Below are 18,791 nucleotides of genomic sequence, written 5' to 3'. Positions count from 1 at the left end.
CGTTCTCCCTTGGGCTCTAACAATGGTTGATTGAAAGCTTATTTCTTCATTGTATCTCTTTCAATAGGCATGATTCTAGGACTAATGGGCCTCATCTGTTACTCGAATATGAGGTCGGAAGATCAGATACCATATCTTTTGTGAGTTTGCGCCAGCTTAGAATATGACCTCTAAGTGAATAATCCCAGCTGCATTGGCTATTGAAGCTTATATCGTCTTCAAGCAATGCCTTGATTCCCATTACACGACAATTGGTAAGCAATTGTTTGAGCATTCATGCAAGTAGATGATGGCAATGGGACGAGAAAAGTTAAATATCGCCCCTGATTTTGCACTGTGATATTTCTCTCTTCTCTTTGTTGAGCTAGTAGCAACACCAATTAGCACGACGATCTCATTCTTTACAACTAACACTTTCGTCACATCCATCCAAATGAATGCATGGCAGGATATTGTTACTGCTACAGCTCTTGGCTAAGCTTGGACAAAGCACACAGTAAATTTATATTCAGAGATCTAGTAGCCATTGGCTAGACTGATTTCAGTACACCTCACCACGTCAGTAGAAATTTCCTACCTTTGTCATTCCCATTGTTTATGTAACAGCGCTTGTTTTTAGCCTGGGAAGTGCCTGTGTTAAGCCAACGGTTGGGGGAAATATCATATCTCTCTCAGCCGTTGGCTCTCCTTGTGAAGTAAGCAAATTGGGCTCAGCCATGCATGAATAGCTCAGTGTGCAAGTACAAATGAGGCAAGGAAATATCCACTTCTAACAAAATAACCTCAAAAGGCTTGCGTGGCCTAAAGATTCGAATATCTGGGAGAAATTCTTGGAGATACTCGTGCTGAACCTGTATTTTCTAAGGCCAGTCTTGTTTCTACTTGCCAGTATTGATATTGAAGTTCATTGTCTAAGCAGCCGATAGACGACTTTATTGAGCGTAGCTAGGATTATATTTGCGAAATCGCAGAGAAAAGAATGAGTAGCTCAAAAAGTGGACTTCGGAGTGATGAAGAGAAGGTGCAGTGGAAATAAGCTTGGCAAATCCAAGTAACCTATGAAACCCACTCGATCCAAACATAACCCATAACAAAATACAACCTCAATGCACCTTCAAATGTCGAATACTTGAAATAGGGAAAGAGGTGCTGACTCACGGTCACAACTCGGCCGAGTTACCGAATACAACACAAATGCGCCATACCCCTTGATCATGACGTTCACAGGGTGCAGCCCCACCCACCTTCCAAATCTATGGTTCAATCTATTAAAAAGCTTGTTGAAGATATATGTTTGGTGCATAATCTTTTCCATCTAATTTGCAGATCCAAAGTTCGTTGTGGGTTATGTGATTGCGACAGAATTCGTGAAATGTACGTCTGTTTGACGATATTGTTGTCCGCGAGCATAAAAAGAATGTAGGTACATGTAACATAGTATTGTTTTCAGAAAGGTACTGGGTATTCAAGATGTTTTCAATCAAAGCATCTTTACTCTTGGTCCTTCACTTGAGTCTATTTTCACAAGCACAACTTACTGGCCCAGTTGGTGCAACTACACCTCTTTCCAAAAAGACTACTGAGTGCAACATTCGCACTCTATATCCGGCCTTCAATCCTCTTACCGACGATGTCTCTATCCCAATTACAAACGCCTTTACCTCTTGTGTTCAAAAACATGCTGGTAGTCGATTAATTGTGCCTGCTGGTAACTATACACTCAAAACTAGTATCATCTTGAGTAATGCAACGAATTGGGCTTTTCAACTGGATGGTCTTATCACCGCAACTTATTATCCAAATTCGACCGACTCGACTTATGTTGTGCCATATGTTGTACCTCGCGCAAAAATTCTTGAAGGATTTGCAGGTGTAGAGAAGTTAAATAGGTATGTATTGCCGAGGCAAATTCTGGATGATGGGGTTACGGACGTTGAGGTATCGAATAGTACTATCAATGGAGAAGGAGATGGGGAGTTCCTGGAGAACTTGATTGTCATAATCAATGGTGATATAATCATTCCTTCTTTTTGAGTCATTCTGAACTAAACAAAATTAGCCGTTGATTTCGAACTCTACTCCTCTAATGGTCTTGGAGCAATTCAAGGCCAAGGTTACTTGTACCGTATTTCTGGAAAGTGAGTTTTCTCTCTCCTTTTCTGAAAATGTTCTATATCTAACAACTGCCCAGCACCAATCGACCTCGAATGCTTCGTCTCATTTCCCCAATTAATGCTACAGTTCATGATCTACTTTTAATCGACAGTCCCAAATTCCACTTCATATTTGATTTTGGCGAGAATATTGAAGTATATCACCTGACTATCCGTGGAGCTAATTTGGGTTCTTATGATGGGATTGATGCTATTGGGACCAATTATTGGGTTCATGATAATGAGGTATGGTTTTTAGATCTCGAAATTTATCCAGACTGCCATGGAATTACGGCAAAGGGACACGGAAACTAATGTTGGTGATGATAGGTAACAAATAGAGATGAATGCGTATCTGTTAAAAGTCCTTCCCATCATGCGCTGGTAGAAAATTTGGTTTGCAACCAAGTTGGCTCGGGGATCTCAATTGGAAGTTTAAATGTTTCGGCCGAGATATCAAACATTGTTTGTCTCTCCTCTCCGCCTTCATCTCTTCTCTTAACATCATCTAAACTAACATCCCCTCCACCCAGCATGCACGCAACATATCTGTCCTCGGCGGTAACGAAATCGTCTTCATAAAAACCTACCCCGGCGGCTCCGGCTACGTCTCCAACATTCTCTGGGAAAATTTCCGTTCTAAGGCATCCCTCTACGGAATAAACCTCAACCAATACTGGCAACAAACCTACCTCCCCGATAGTGGCGCCGTCGCCCTAACCAACATCACCTTCCGCAACTTCACCGGCTCCATCCAAGACGGCGCTAAACGTCCTGCTCTCTACCTCCTCGCCTCTGACTACATCCCCGCAACAAACGTCACCATCAAAGACGTCACCGTCTGGACTGAAAGCGGAAGCACAAGCGTAAACCACATTTCTAACATTTTCGGCCAGGGGGATGATGTCTATGAGACGAACGACGGTCTTGTTAGTCTGGGCGCGGGAGAAGATCCAAAAACCAAAACGTATACGAGTACGTATACGGTTACTAGTGCACCGACAGGATGGGCAACGCCCACGTGGCCAAGTTGGGCGGTGCCTACGACGGGGTATGGTACCGCGGTGCCGATTCCGGTGTATACACCTGCGCCGTTGTGGAAGCCTCAGGGGGATTATGATAAGCATTATTGGGGGACCTTTTAGAGGCTTGAGTAGAGATGAGGGAGGTGGTAGAGGGTGATTCTGAATTCTTGCGATGTTTGGATGAGAGAAATCCTAAGGTGGTGGTGTGTTTATTAGATAAGAACATAGTATTCCGCTTTGTTATATTGAAATGCTATATTGATATCTTTTACCGGCACCATCGACCCATAAATTTTTCGTCTCTTGATGTTTAGATGTCATGATCAATAGTAGCGAATTTAAGTTTAGCATGTGTGAGAAAAGGATGCATCAGTGGATACTCACAGGGCTGGCATAAATACGCCAATCAAGAGGTGAATCATAAAAAGTAAACAGTATTGATGATGGTGACGACGAAATATCCATTAAAACTCCTATATCATCCTACCTATCCAAACACCAAACATGCCCGTGCCATGCCAACCCACGCCTCATCCATCAGACACCATGTACATCCATCCACCAAGACATAACATAGCATCATAATTAAACCCTCCTTTTACTTATTCCATCCATTCAAGCAAGCCTCTGCGAACCATCCCCGCTCTCCCACCCCCCCACTAAGAATGCGGCGCCTCGGTATAAGTACACAACTTCCAATCCGCACTCGCCTCCTGTTTCCAACAACTCGTACAATATGCCTTATAAATGCCCTTTGGATATCCCTTCTCATCCGTAATACTCGCCGTCACATCGTACACGACCGTCGCGGCCATCATGCTCACCTCTACAATCTTCATATCTTTGATCTCGTACGAGTTCCACGTCCGCATGTCGTCATCCTCGAGCGTTTCCTTTAATGTCGGCTCGGAATCGTTGGTCAGGATTCCGTACTCGGGAGATGCAAAGACGGCTTTGGGATCAATGTATTCGAGGAGGGCGGAGGGCTTGTCGAGACGACAGCGCCAGGTTTGGTGCTCGAGATCGTACATGGCTTTTTCAATACGTTGCGATATGGTGCCCGGTCCGTAGTTTCCTCCCTTGTATCGAGGTTTGCTGGTCTCGGGCTGTTTTGCTTGTTGGGGGTTTTGTTGGAAGTTGCGGGCTAGTTGCCCGCCGTTTTGCTGTTGTTGCATAGACATGTTTTGGGGTTGGGGGGAGGATTGGCTCTGGAGTTGTTGGTCTTGAGCTTGAGGCTGCGAGCGCGATTTCTTGGCTTTACGTTCGCGATAGGCTTCGGATGATGGTTCGAGTATAAAGGACATCAGAAAGGAAACCGTTCGGGGAAAAAAATTGCTCTGAGAAGGTCTTTATAGTTGGTTTTCGTGAAGGTGGATTAAGTGGAATTATGAGAGGGAAAACCAGCAACGAGGCTGGTGGAACTCCATACATTAAAAAAGATTGGAAGAAGCAGGAAAATAAGATGGTGTGATGTCATCGAGGTCCAGATTCAGGATCTTGCTTGCTGGGTTCATCTCTTTGGCGAGATTTAATCCTGGTTGTTGCGTGTTGGCGGGCTGGTGGGAAACAAGATTTTTTTTCCCTTTCGTTCATGGGTATGGGCAAATATGGGGTAGGTTGAACACGCAAGGCACAGCGGCGGACTAGATGATGTCTACTTCGACTTGGATGGTAAGTAGTGTCGTTTGATAAGACGATGTGTATGCGTGTCTATTGTACTAAATCGCCAGTAAAATCAGAGCAAATGCAGGCTAGATACAAAAATTTATCATGTTATTGTTAGAATATTTCTAGTCTGGAGGGGTGATGTGATACTGGGATGAAGCTTATCACGGGCCACTTTGGCTGTGGGGTGACGACAGCAACATCTAGAGCATTTCTTCTGGCATCTCCTTTTGAATCTGGAAAGCCGTTGACATGACAGTGTCAACAATCGATAAAACATGGGGACTGTCCAGTCTCCATGTTCAAAAAGCGGAAGTAACGTACAGAGTACTGATTTTCTTGACCACATAATACTACCTAACTACTAGGGAATACTTCAGTTCTTCGTGGCTTATCGGTGCCACTCGCAGACGTTTGCGAATGTTCGGTTTCTTGACTCTTCCCCCGTTTCTTTTACCTGGCCTTATACTTGGAGGTAACAATCAATTAATGCATTTTGATTCCAAAGCAGCATGGTTTCTCTCGCACGAATAATTTCGAAGCTGGGTGAGATGTATGCTGGACAATAAGAACGACAAACCACGTTTTGAGAATGAGAATGAGAATGTATTGCTCAACTCTGAACAACGTCGAGATTCATGGAGTCATTACTAGCAGAGATTATCCATCTCTTGGCTTATTGAGGGCTAAACAAGTATGAGGATATGTGAGGAATAAAGGGAGGGAGCGATGAAGATTTGGAAATGGTAGTCGAAAATCTCAACCAGACACTTTTATCACACTAGGTAGGTACCACATCATTCAATTCTTCCCCGTTGTCCATTATTACCCAGCTAGTATGTATGTAAGTCATTTCTAGTCTCGTCTTAACGAAAAGATACTTTGAGACATTCGAGAATTCAAGAAGATCTGATCTCTCCAGCCCTAGACGATTCACCATTTCCAATTTGTCTTGGCTCTGGAAACAAGGGTGATTATCTTTGGTCGAATTAATTCTAGTGAGTTGCGGCCCTAGAGAACATCAAGAAGACAGTATATATTTACGATATTACTCAACACGACAAGACATTTGTTCATCAATTGGCATCGAAAAGGGCAAATGGGAATATTCGCTTTCATTTAGAGCCAAGTATATACTGGAAAACACATCAATAGCCTGATATACGTCCTCGGACACCTCGTATCCTCGTCGAATGGAACATTTTGAGCAAGAGTTTTTACTCCATCAATTGAGCCGATGAGTGAATCGTTCATTTCATCACAATATTCCAATTCATTTGGTGGGCTTTTCTGCTTGAGTAGCAACACGCAATCCATGACGAAGGTGAGGATCTAATGGCGTATCACTATTAGTATATTGCCTGCCAAAAGTTTGGTTGTACAATCAATACTTACAGTAGTCAAATATCCCCGTGTGGAATGTAGCACGATTATCCCAAATTGCAACTGCATTGGTGGACCATTTCCATCTCACTTGGTATTCGTACGCCTCCGCAACGTATCGATTGAGGAAATCGAGAAGAGATTCGCTGAATCGTTTTTCGACACCCACAATTTCCTTGGTAAAGTTTTCGTTCACGTACAGAGTCTTTTGTTGGGTTACTGGATGTGTTCGTACGACAGGGTGCTGTAGGATTTAATGGTAAGCCAATTGAATTTATGTGTGATGGTGATATATGATACTTACTATTGTCTCAATAGGATTCCTTCGAAGACAACCATTTCCTTTCAGTGCTTTCTCGGCTTGTTCAAGACCACTATGTTTTGCTTCCAGGTTTTCCAAAATGCCTTTCAGTGTTGGAGATAATGCTATAAGAAGAGGTATCAGTATTGTGGATATCCTATGTGTATGGGACAAACTTACACTCATAGATACCATAACCACTCGCCCAAATAGTATCCCCGCCAGCCTCATACCCATCAGGTCCAGCTTTTGGAAGCGTATCCATTCTCAAAAAGGTCAATCCGGGTGGTTGTAACTCATAACTCACATCCGAATGCCATATTTGATGCGATCGGCCATTTTTGGCAGTTTCATCTTTATGAATTGGATGTACCCATGGTAAATCAGGTATAATTCCAGCCATCTGATGAATATGAAGTTCTCCAAAGTAAGATCCGAATTCTATTTGTTCATGGACATCCATTTCTTGATCTCGCAGAAATACAACTCCACGTTCTGCAACCAATCGAGCTAGTTCGTTCTTTTGAGTATCATCGAGAGATGTGAGTTGGATTCCAACAAGTTCAGTACCGATGGATGGAGTCAGATGCTTTACTTCTGATGCTGCACCAAGTAATTTACTCTTCTTCGGGTCAGAATCAATTCCTCTGTCTACAAATGGATGTTCCACCAAATCTGGGAGCTTAAAAGGCGTGTAATTTGGATATTGCAAACCTGCTTTGGGTACAGATATTAAAGGCGATACACCTCTCGGCGTAGTGTATTCAGGATGAGGTAAGTTCTCAGGTTTTGGTGGTAACTTTAGCTTTCTAGAAGAACTGCTGGTTGAATTTCCCACTGCATCTTCAGCCACGACAACGGCAGTCTTAGAGAAATTATTGGCTATCGCCATTGTTTCGATTTGCAAGCTATCTTTCTCAAAGTCTGAAGAGTAAAATGTTCAAAAACAAATTCTGTAGGTTGAAGTCAATTGAGGTCAAAAGATAATTGAACAAATGTTGATAAATTGACGACTCGGAGAGATTCCGTTAATCTTACCACAAATTATCGCTGCTCAATATACCGATACCGAAAGGGTATGAAAGATTAGGAATATAATAAGGCACGATAAACCAATATATTGACACAATCAATTAATCCAGCAATCAAGAGTGAAAACCGACGAGGTCTGCATTTTTAAAAGACGCCATGTCAGGGGTGAGATTCGCAACATCTCGCTTGTGTCTCTACATCGCTACTATATCCAGACCTTCGATATTTCCAGCCTTGATTGATTGGCTTGGATAATCAAAGTGACATAAAACCGTCCCCGAAGCACGCCTTTCGTTTGGCGCCGATAAGGGTACTTTTTAGATACTCCCATGTGTTAATCACAAAACGTGCGATGCTTGTATTGAGATAAGATAAAGCTTGAAAAGCTTGAAAAGACTGTCGTCGACCGGTTGTTCGGGTGGAACACTGGCAAGTACTTTGAAGTCAGAGTATTGTTTCACTATCCACTGGAAACTTACATCCAAAGTCTACAGACAATGGCGCCGACAGATGATATCACATCTCGGGTTGATAGTGTCGATGAGGACCCCACAGAGAAGAGCAATTCAGAGCTCAATAAACGACTTTTGGCAGTTGAATGGCACGAAGATGAGGAGAAACGGATCCTAAGGCGATTGGATTTCTATCTGATTCCTCTGGTCATGATTATGTTCTTCACTTTGAACTTGGACAGGTATGTTCAAAACCACCAATTCCTAAATGCATAGAAGCTAACATAAGACACAGAGGTAATATTGGAAATGCCCTGACAGATAATATGATGGGAGATCTTTCTATGAATCAAGAAAGTGTCAATACAGGAAACAGTCTTGTCTATGTCGGTATATGCATTGGCGATATTCCTGCAAATCTGATGATTCAAAAGGTTTATACTTTATCACTTCTTCTCAAGTCCTGGCATTAATCTTTCAATAGGTTGGTGCCGATATCTGGCTTCCATGTCAACTTCTCGCCTGGGGTCTCGTAGCTACTTTCCAAGCCTTTATCAAGAACAAATCTGGTTTCCTAGCAACCCGTTTCTTGCTTGGTCTATGTGAATCTGGATTCATTCCCGGCACGTTATGGTACCTCACAAAATGGTACACGAAGCGTGAATTGGGAAAGAGAACAGTTTTATTCTTCATTGGAAGTTACACAGCAAATCTACTCAATGGTCTCATTGCATACGGGTTATTGCGACTTCGTGGAAGAGCAGGCTTGGCGGGATGGCAATGGCTTTTCCTTATTGGTATGTGATATCTTGATTCTTCACCTCACACATTTCCTAATGATTTATTAGACGGACTCGCTACTCTCACAGTTGGAATCGCAACACTATTCCTCCTACCCCGTGATCCCAGCCGCGGAAACTCCATCATCAAACTCCCACTCTCATCCTTCACCCCTCGCGAATCCGAAATTCTTCTCGGGCGACTCGTCCGCGATAATCCATACAATACCGATCCCCGAGATTCCCATCTCTCTCAATTCCAAATCGTAGTTTCTGTTCTTACGGATTGGAAAGTTTGGGCTCATTGTTCGATGGCTTTACTCGGTTTGGAATATTCCCCTCCGATTGGAACATATTCCCCATCCATCATTAAAAGTTTTGGATTCGGAACTTTCAATTCGAATTTGTTGGTTATGCCAAACAGTGCTCTCTTGATTATCACTACATTTACATTGTCATGGTGGAGTGATAAAGTGAATTCAAGAAGTATACCGATTATGTTTGCTGCAGTATGGTTACTTATCGGTTTGATCGTTCTCGATGTACGTCTCATTCATTTCCAATTCCTTCTAATCTCGTCTCAATCACCAAACTAACATACCCCCCCCTCCTCAGACTCTCCCCCACACAAAAAGTAACTGGACTTTCTACGCCTTCCTGGTCTTCACTGGCGGCTCTCCCTCCTGGCACCCCCTCAACGTCGCCTGGCTCAACGCAAACCAACCTACACCTCGCCGACGCGCCATCGCCGTCGCGCTCTACATGGCGATGACGAATTTGAGTGCCGTGCCTGCAAGTCATATTTTCCAGGCGAGCGATAAACCGTATTATCATAAGGGGTTTAAGGTGTTGTTTATTATGGCGGCCATGGCGATTAGTGTTATGGTGGCGATGAGGTTTGCGTATCAGTGGTTGAATAGGAGGATTGAGGAGGGGAAAGGGACGGTAGAGGGGGGAGAGGTGGATAGAGGGTTTAGGTATCAGTTGTGAGGGATGGTGGTGAAAGAGTGAGGTGTGTTGATTGATTGATTGATTAGAGGGGGTTATAGGAACTTGGAAGAGTTTCTATGGAATGATAAATAAATTCTAATTTGAAAATGTTGAAATTAAAATCTGATCGATATAAGAACTCTAGCTACTTCGTACTTTCATTCATTCCTTACGTGATGGTCAACAATACATTACCACGGAAATCGATCAATATCCAATAGTTACAACAACTAACAAATATCCTCTCAACGTTATCACATCAATTTGCTCTCATCTTTCTACCTAGAAATCAAGAGTTCATCAAGCACGCTTCTCCATAAATGACAACAATTAAAAGACAGCAAAATGAAGAAGCCTCCCGTAGACTCCAAGTATCACAATCCCCAAAACTGTAAAGAAACTTCTTTACCTAATATGATCCATTAGGCACAATCTCTTGTCTGTCCCTCTCGGACAGTGATAAATAGATAGTAAGAAAACTAAGCATCAGGAGAGAGAGAAGAGTCTTTTATATTCAGTTCTTCAGTTGCTTTCTTCAGGTTTCAACATTTTTATATACTCGCTCCAGTGAATGAATGGATACAAATTCTAAACGTCAAGAGAAAGAATCTATTTTTTGTCCCTACCACATAGTCGTGTCAACTCTAAAATCCGACTCGTTCTTTGCATACAGATTTGCAAATGGAATTATTCACTCGTGATATCTATCTACAGGTACCTACCCATGGGTATGTAAAAACAATCAACACGGTATCCTCAATCTTCTTTCCTCGTCCAACATAGACAGCTCAACTATGCCTTAAGATGTATGTATGTATGTATTTATGTATGTACAGATCACTATATACTCACCACACCTAAAATTTCCATACCGATCTACTAGGGATTTATGAACCTAATGATGTATTTCAGGTTCTTCAAGCTAGGAATTGAGAAGTTGGGAAGTTGGACTGTTCTTGCTCAAAGATGGAATCGCTATTTACTTTTATGTTGACAGTTCCGGTCAACCCTTCCATTATGTATCGAAAGCTTGAGTTCGTGCTTGTTGTCGAATGATGTAGGAGTATTATCTGTGCATCCATATCCCCTTTTCCTATCTTCTCCATCCATCTAGATATATCGAGTGTCTGATTTCTATAGACTATAATATAAGCACGATATATTGTGAGTGAGATCTCTCGAGTCTCCAAAACACATGTTCTGCTACTTCTGGCTCGGAAATAAGATACTCGCACGCGCTTGAGATTTCTCATACTGGTGGAGTGCAAATGTCTAGGTGTATTGAAAGCCGATAATAAGTTTATTGATTGAGTAGCCGATCAAACTTCAAAGCTGGAGAATGTACTAACATAGAACGAAAGGGAAGCGAAACTTTGATTTCTAGAAGCGTAGTGGGGGCTATATAAGGGTCATGAAATTAGTTGAATCGGAGTAAATGGAGTTCTCCCTATCACGAATACGGATTCAGGAGTGAAGAACATCGGTGATTGGTCCACGCGTTCGTTGGAAGTGTAGTGGGTTGGTTTCCCCAGCTTCTTTATAACCATGCTCGCTTAGTTCCGCAGGTCGTTCGATAGTTTCATCGTCGTCGTTGTTTTTGCTGTTACTGCAAGTGATATATTCACAACAAACGATGATTACAGCAACAGCAGTGGATTAAATCTATCGAGATAACTATTCCATACAGAAATTCTGTTGTATCTATAGAAATCAGGCTTATTACTAGTACTCGCACTTGTAGAGCTAGAATCTAGAATTCTCTATGAGTAGGTATTGCAAGGAGATAGGAATTTCCTCGACCACATCTTTGATAATTCTAGAGAGAAGTGTACTGATTGCTTATGTGTAACTTTGGGTTCTTTTATACTGTGAAAGTATATCCAATCTCTAGTTAATCAGGACTGAGAGTGAATACTCCATGCATGTCCCAATAGAGGGCAAGAAACAGGTGAAGGGTTCTGGATTATTCTCCTGAAAATCCACCCAATATTTAAGAGATCGGGTTATCAACAGAATAGTACCTTAGAGCACGCCAACACCCAGGACTTGAGACTACAATGGGATAGGATAGGATAAGAGAGGAGAACATTCAAGCTTCCAGTATCATACTTACGAACTTGACCATATCGTAGAGTCCCGTATTATGTATGACCTTTGTTAAATTTCTACTGACATTAGAAGTATGCAAGCTACCTTACTGTCAACGTTTCACCCATTATCAAAAACCAGATTGCCGCGGTCTTTTTACCCATAAATAGATTGATATCAACCAACCTCTTGCCAGCTGATAAATATCGATTACACGTAAGGCCATTCATCCTCTATACACGCTTTGAGCTATAGAGCATATCTTTCTTCTTCTTCTTGCACGAATCATCGACATTCGAAGCCGCTCATTCGCAGTCAGTACTTCTACCACAGACAGAGATCCCTCTTCAGCTAAGACCCTTCATATGATCTACGGCCGTATAACATATTCACAAATACCACCCACAAATAACATCAACTAACACCAAGCGAAGATACTCCAGACGCTATTCCTCGGCCCCCAAAGTTCCGAAAATCAAATACGGGTTATATATAAATCCCCTATCTTCCAGATTTCCAAAGAGACAAGAAAAGCAAGATCCCGAATTCAAAAGAAGAATCAAAAAACACTTGACAACTTTATACTCCATAGCCATATGGAAGAAAAAAAAACTCACTCTGCCCATTCCATTCCTCTTCTTTCTCAAATTCTCTCACCGAAATCTCAATCATCCTGTTATTTTTCATGTGCGCACACTCTCTGACCGAAATCTCTATTATACTGCCATCATACATCTATCTAATTACCAATTTCAACCCAAGAATCATACCATACCCATCCTTCTCCTTCTCCTTCTCCTTCTCCTTCTCCTTCTCCTTCTCCTTCTCCTTCTCCTTCTCCTTCTCCTTCTCCTTCTCCTTCTCCTTCTCCTTCTCCTTCTCCTTCTCCTTCTCCTTCTCCTTCTCCTTCTCCTTCTCCTTCTCCTTCTCCTTCTCCTTCTCCTTCTCCTTCTCCTTCTCCTTCTCCTTCTCCTTCTCCTTCTCCTTCTCCTTCTCCTTCTCCTTCTCCTTCTCCTTCTCCTTCTCCTTCTCCTTCTCCTTCTCCTTCTCCCTCTCCCTCTCCCTCTCCCTCTCCCTCTCCCTCTCCCTCTCCCTCCACCAACAACCCAGCATTCCATCCAAGTCTATCCCCAACCCCAAAAAACGCACTGTCTGTCACCTCATCTCACCAGCCCAAATACCTTATTCATCAGAAAAAAAAAAAGCAGGACTATAACTTACAATCCCCCTCCGCTCAACTTCCATGCACAATCAACGACGAAAGCCTCACACAAACCTTCTATCGACCTCTCTTCTCCCAATTCTAATTTGTTCAATCACATTATCCGCATGGGCATAGATATCCAGTAAGAAACTCCCTCTCCACTCTGCAATCTGCACTCTACCCTCTCCCTCTTCCTCTTCCGCCACCTATCTCATCCTTCCATTCGAATTTCCATCTCAAAGTCCAAACCATTACATACTCACTGTACCACAAACTCACACCTCACACAACAAAAAACAATCCAATCCAATCAAATCCAATTCAATTCCCATCAACCCCAACTCCTCTTTCCCAAACCTTCAAACCCTCAAACTTACAGAATGAATATTCATTCCATCATCATACTCACACTCGCCCTGAACTCCCCATCCCCTCAGTTGCCCATCTCTCCAATATAATCCTCCTATTTCTCTCTCCTCCCTTCTCTCTCCTCCCTTCTCTCTACTCAAACCAACAAATCCCCTCTACCCCGTAAACCCCCCCCCCTTATCACACAATCATCAAACAATCACCATCAATCCCTCCCCCCAAAACCAAAATCCCATTCCAAAATCCATCCATCCAGCCAGCCAGCCAGCCTTCCTCTCTTTCCTATCCTTTCCTTCCCACCAAGAAAATCCGGAGATCCGGAAACTAAACAAATGCCGCTGTGGCTGCGGTGCTGCTAACCAAACCCCCCACATAATTAGTACTTAGTCAACTTCCACCACTAACCCCACCAAAATTACCAAATTCAATACCCTGAAAATTAACCTCATAACGGACCCAACCACTACTGTAAGTGTCCTCGTAGTGCCCGCAGATGGTGGTGGAGTTAATTAATTATTGTAACCTTATACCAACGTACAACAAGACTAATTGAGAATTTCTTACCACAAAAAAACATTTACATCATTCACATACATCACATTTAAATAATCCAAGCAAAAAAAATTCATAAGACATCAAGAAACTTTGTATTAAGTATTAAGGTTGAGGTTGGTTTGCCCTAGTGGCAGATTGCGAAAAGACAGTCTGGGTATAGGGGGTATCAATACGCAGCAGAAATCGCAAGCGCAGGCAGACCAAAACATAACAGACGCGTAAGAAAATGAAGATGGACAAAGAGTACTGCAAAAATGAGTGGTATCAATCAATCTTGGGGGTATTTCAAGGAGATCCGTTTTCCCGACGACAACAATAAAAAATCATTACGAAGATGCTATGCACCTTTAATGATGTGAGTTGCTTCATGCGGTAGCAGAAACTTGAGGAGTGGTGCTAGCTGGGGCAGCAACAACTGGCTCAGAGACAACTGGCTCAGTAACAGCTGGGGCAGCTTCAGTAGCGGTGGTCTCTTCCTCAATCTTGTCCTCGGCCGTGGTCTCGGCAGCTGGCTCAAGTGGCTTCTCAGCGGTCTTGTCAGCCTTTGGAGATGACTTGGACTTGACGGTAGCACGGAGCTTGGCGAAAGGTGACTTTGGCTTCTCAGTCTCCTCATCACTGGTGGCGGCAGACTTATCCTTCTTGTTCAACCATGGAAGGGAGCTCTTGCGCTTATCGGCCTTGGTGATTGGAGTTTCAACAGCCTTGGGAGTCTCGCCATTGGTAACTGGAGCCTCGGTGGCCTCAACTGGTGCTGGAGCCTCAACGTTGGTGTTCAATGGCTCAGTAGTGTCAACAGCTGGAATAACTGGGGCGTTCTCAGAAACTGGCTCCTCATCCTTTGGAGCGATGACTGGGGAAACAGCTTCAGGTTCAGGCTTCTTGTGGGAGAATCTAGATTGAAGAGTACCGAAGATGCTGTTACGCTTGGTTGGAACTGGCTTATCAGCTGGGACAGCGGCGGCAGCAACAGGCTCCTCGACAGCTGGAGCAATAGCAGCTTCTTCGGTGGTAGCTGGGACTTCAGTAGCAACTGGCTCCTCAACAACTGGAGCGGCAGAAGCATCAGTAGCGACAACTGGCTCTTCGGTGGATGGAGAAGCAACAACCTCATCCTTTGGTGCCTCAGTCTTCTCTTCCTTCTTTCCGAAACCTGGAATGGCACCGAAGATGGAAGTACGCTTATCACCCTTGCGAGAAGCAGAACGGCTCTTGCGATCCTTCTTCTCAACCTTGAGTTCAGCCTTCTCTTCCTTCTTCTCTTCCTTTGCCTCAGCCTTGGCTTCAGCTTGCTCCTCTTTTTGTTCTTCCTTGGCCTCCTTGGCCTCTGCCTTTTCTTCCTTCTTCTCGGCCTTGATTTCAGCCTTCTCTTCTTTCTTCTCTTCCTTTGCCTCCTTCTTTGGGGTGGCAGCACCAGAGAATGGCTTGGCCAAGGCAGCGTGGCTGGTCTTGTAAGTCTCACTCTCCTTGACAGATTCGGCGATTTCCTTAGCCTCTGCGACCTTGACCTTCATGGTAGCAACCCAGTTATCACGTTCGGCGGGGTTGGCAGCTTGGAAAGTGTGCTTGTGACCGTGGATGGTGAAGAAGAAATCGGCAGTGCCATCTTCGGAGACATCAGAAGCTTCGGACTGTAAGAACACACGTTAGTAAGATTTCATCGGAAATGAAGCTAGGATGGTCGACTTACCAAGTTCAAGATACCAGCTGGGCTAGCCTTGTCGCTGGACTTCTTGCTGAAAAACAAGAGACCCTTTCCAGTGTGGGATGACCAAGCAGCGTTGTGGTTGGCAACATCGGGCTTCTCACCACGGAGGTAGCTGGAAAGGTTCTTGTGTTCAACTGGCTCAGATCCGAACCAGAAATGCTTCTTTTGGAAAATGAAGCTCCTGTAGAGTGGAATGTTAGTTTTCATTCATGAAACATAGTGATCAAATTAGAGGTCGTCTTAAAATCTCGGGGAGCAGGCGCAGGCACTGGAGAACCAAATGCGCATACTCTGAAATGAAGATATAAATGATATTTTGGTGAGTGATAACTTACTTGAGTAAACCTGGACCCTTGTAACCCAAAACACCCTCCTCAATGAAATTAACCTCCTTCACTGGTGCGGCATCAGCGACGGCCTCAGTGGTTGGCTCCTCAACAACTGCTGGAGTTTCGGCGACTGGCTCAGTTGCAGCCACTGGTTCCTCGACCTTTGGCTCGGCGACTGGCTCAACAACTGGAGCATCAGTAGTGGTGGTTACTGGAGCGGACTCAGCAACGACTGGCTCCTCGACGATAGGTTTCTGGATTTCCGACATTGTGAAATAGAAAACAAATCAAATGAATCAAATATCTCTGGTATTATGATGATGGTAGATAGACAGATGATATAAGGAGAACTTGACGTTGTGGATGGCGTAAGGTCCTCGATTTGATTTAAAGTATCTGGAAGTAAACAAAGAGAAGTCTTTGAAGTACAAGAAGATGTGGCAAGAAGGTTTATTAATAAGATAGATAAATAAGGTGACAAGACCAGTTAAGTGTGAGGAAAGAAGGAAGGAAGTAAAGAGAAAAGCGAATGGAAAAAGTTTTCTTCCTTTTCTAATATGGTTATAGTTATGGGTTATGGGCAGATTTACTTTTATTGCTTTAATACCATTTTTAATACTTAGGTACCATGACTTTGCAAGGGCGTTAAAGCTAGCGGACTAGCGAAATGAGGTAGGAGGTGGGCACGGTAACTACTTTAAGGCGATAGGCTAGGAGAGACTATCTGAGGGCGGAGTGGGTTTATTGAAGAGGGCACGGGCCAGCGGGGGCCACTTTAAGGCGTGAAGGACTGATGAGGATCCACCCGAGAAGCAGACTATGCGGATGAAAGAAATGAAGTACCGTATTGAAGCGTGTGGTGAGTGAGGGAGGGAGCGAGGGAGGGAGGGAAGAGTGAAGAGTGAAGCGCGAAGAGTGAAGAGTCAATAATAACAAGTGAATGATGATTGAGTGAAGAGTAGATAACCAGTGAGGGATGAGTCAGGAAAGAGTAAGTCACCAGCGAGTGATGAGTCAGGACAGAGTGAGGAGTGAAAATTGATATTCCACCCCAGAGAGGTTTACGTACCTACTGTCTATCTACCGCCCACTACCACCACCCAGACGTCTGAAAGCTGATTCACACCATATGCCTATTATTATCACATCAGAACACTCTCCCCTACAAGACGCACTCACGCACGATTCATCACTTATGTAATTATTATCTATGTCCTGTTCACTGCCGTGGAATATTAGCCCGTTCCATTTTTTCAAAGCATTTCTTAGTAAAAGGAGTAAGGTGGTAGGTACGTGATGTGTATGTAATCTCCAATACAGTCGTTAGTTGGTGTACATGCACATAGATATATAGATGGGCATCATTTGGATTACTGCTACATAATCTTCAACACAACGTAACCTTTCCCCTTCTCGAACCTTCTCATTTCCAGTTCCTTTCTATCGTTCATTCCTCCCTCCCTCCCTCTCTCCCATTCCTTTCTCTCTTTCTATCTTCTCTCCCTCCCTCCCTCTCTTCCATCCCTCCCTCTCTCCCCTTATTCCATCCTCTTGGATTAAACCCGGCTATATAAAATGGGTCTCGAACTTTTCATGTGGATTCCAATCTGATCTTCCATCCCTCGAACCTTCATCTGAACGAACGAATGGAACCATGATTCCCATGGGTGGATGGATGGATGGCATACCGGGAGTGTCAAGGGTGTGTTCATATGAATCAATCAACTTTCCGATGGCCACGCTTATGGAGGACTCCATAGAAAAGATATTATATTGAAAATCGACGGCCACTCATCCCACTCCCCTCTCCTGATTATGAATACTGCATCGTCTATCAAATGTTCCATACCATCCCCCTGCCTCCCTGCCTACCGACCGATCCATCATCTCGAATCCAGAATACGATGAATCTTTCCATTCCGATATTTTATATTATCCTTCCAAACTCTAACGGCACGGCACGTTCATTAATCATTTTCCAATGCCACTCCACCACCCCGTCCCTTCACAGATGACATGATGTATGTACCATGGTGTAGTGTGTGGTCTAGGTGTAGTGTGTAGATTATACCGGCGCATAAAGAGTTTCATCGACAATCCAAATAGTGGGCAACATAATATCCTCCGCCACCAGAATGCCAGGAACGCCATTCATTTCCTTCCATGTTGCCTAACCTTCACAACCTGTCAAAAGGTTAAAATTTCTTCTCCAGTTTCATCTCCCCTCTGTACCTTTCGAATGAGCACTGTGTTTGTATGTCATAAGCATCGAAACATCAAACATCAAACATCAAACATCAAACATCGCACATCGTACATCATACATCATACATCATACATCATATATCATACATCATATCATACATCAAACACCAAACACCCCTCTCTATCGTAAACACGCCATCACAAATCATTCTTATATCATCCCATCACTCGATCCAAGATTCCCCAATCCTCTACCCTTTTAAGGCAAGCCGTGTCGACTCCGTATCGGCGCATACGTTTTTTTCACAGGGGGACTTATGCTCGCATGATCAATAGGTAGGGCGATCTTGCTTTAGTCTGACTTGAATGCCGATGTTGTGTTGGATGTGTGGCTCTAGTGTCTAGTGTCTAGTGGCAATCCAATCCAATCTATTCATATCATCACACCAGCATGCAACACAACATGCAGGACAATGCCGAATAGATAGATATGAAAGATATGCTAGGAAAGGGAGGCGTCTCTATCTCTTGACAATTTGACAGGACTCGCACT

At 43.5% G+C, this 18,791-nt stretch overlaps 5 protein-coding genes across 5 annotated transcripts; 2 read left to right on the top strand and 3 right to left on the bottom strand.

Moving 5' to 3' along the window:
• Positions 1–1,004: 1,004 nt before the first annotated feature.
• BCIN_05g04950 (hypothetical protein) lies at positions 1,005–3,351 on the top strand. The gene is made up of 6 exons (XM_024693044.1): positions 1,005–1,889; positions 1,950–2,008; positions 2,060–2,138; positions 2,192–2,399; positions 2,484–2,618; positions 2,687–3,351. The coding sequence occupies exons 1-6, from the start codon at positions 1,471–1,473 to the stop codon at positions 3,296–3,298; spliced, it is 1,512 nt and encodes a 503-aa protein (XP_024548829.1). The 5' UTR covers positions 1,005–1,470; the 3' UTR covers positions 3,299–3,351.
• A 271-nt stretch (positions 3,352–3,622) lies between these two features.
• On the bottom strand, positions 3,623–4,937 carry BCIN_05g04940 (hypothetical protein). The gene has a single exon (XM_001559718.2). It carries the CDS (start codon positions 4,480–4,482, stop codon positions 3,838–3,840), a length of 645 nt encoding a protein of 214 aa, XP_001559768.1. The 5' UTR covers positions 4,483–4,937; the 3' UTR covers positions 3,623–3,837.
• Positions 4,938–5,943: 1,006 nt separating this feature from the next.
• Positions 5,944–7,481, bottom strand: BCIN_05g04930 (hypothetical protein). The gene is made up of 4 exons (XM_024693043.1): positions 6,708–7,481; positions 6,531–6,652; positions 6,239–6,470; positions 5,944–6,175 (listed from the first exon to the last, which is right to left on the bottom strand). The coding sequence occupies exons 1-4, from the start codon at positions 7,417–7,419 to the stop codon at positions 6,117–6,119; spliced, it is 1,125 nt and encodes a 374-aa protein (XP_024548828.1). The 5' UTR covers positions 7,420–7,481; the 3' UTR covers positions 5,944–6,116.
• Positions 7,482–7,999: 518 nt separating this feature from the next.
• BCIN_05g04920 (hypothetical protein) lies at positions 8,000–9,913 on the top strand. Its single transcript, XM_001559721.2, has 5 exons — positions 8,000–8,253; positions 8,307–8,445; positions 8,496–8,808; positions 8,860–9,332; positions 9,406–9,913. The coding sequence occupies exons 1-5, from the start codon at positions 8,057–8,059 to the stop codon at positions 9,778–9,780; spliced, it is 1,497 nt and encodes a 498-aa protein (XP_001559771.2). The 5' UTR covers positions 8,000–8,056; the 3' UTR covers positions 9,781–9,913.
• A 4,156-nt stretch (positions 9,914–14,069) lies between these two features.
• Positions 14,070–16,697, bottom strand: BCIN_05g04910 (hypothetical protein). Its single transcript, XM_024693042.1, has 3 exons — positions 16,040–16,697; positions 15,687–15,885; positions 14,070–15,627 (listed from the first exon to the last, which is right to left on the bottom strand). Exons 1-3 carry the CDS (start codon positions 16,300–16,302, stop codon positions 14,362–14,364), a joined length of 1,728 nt encoding a protein of 575 aa, XP_024548827.1. The 5' UTR covers positions 16,303–16,697; the 3' UTR covers positions 14,070–14,361.
• Positions 16,698–18,791: the final 2,094 nt, after the last annotated feature.

This window comes from Botrytis cinerea, chromosome 5 (genome assembly GCF_000143535.2).
Source record: "Botrytis cinerea B05.10 chromosome 5, complete sequence".
NCBI lineage: Eukaryota > Fungi > Ascomycota > Leotiomycetes > Helotiales > Sclerotiniaceae > Botrytis > Botrytis cinerea.
This window is presented reverse-complemented; position numbering and strand designations above follow the sequence as displayed.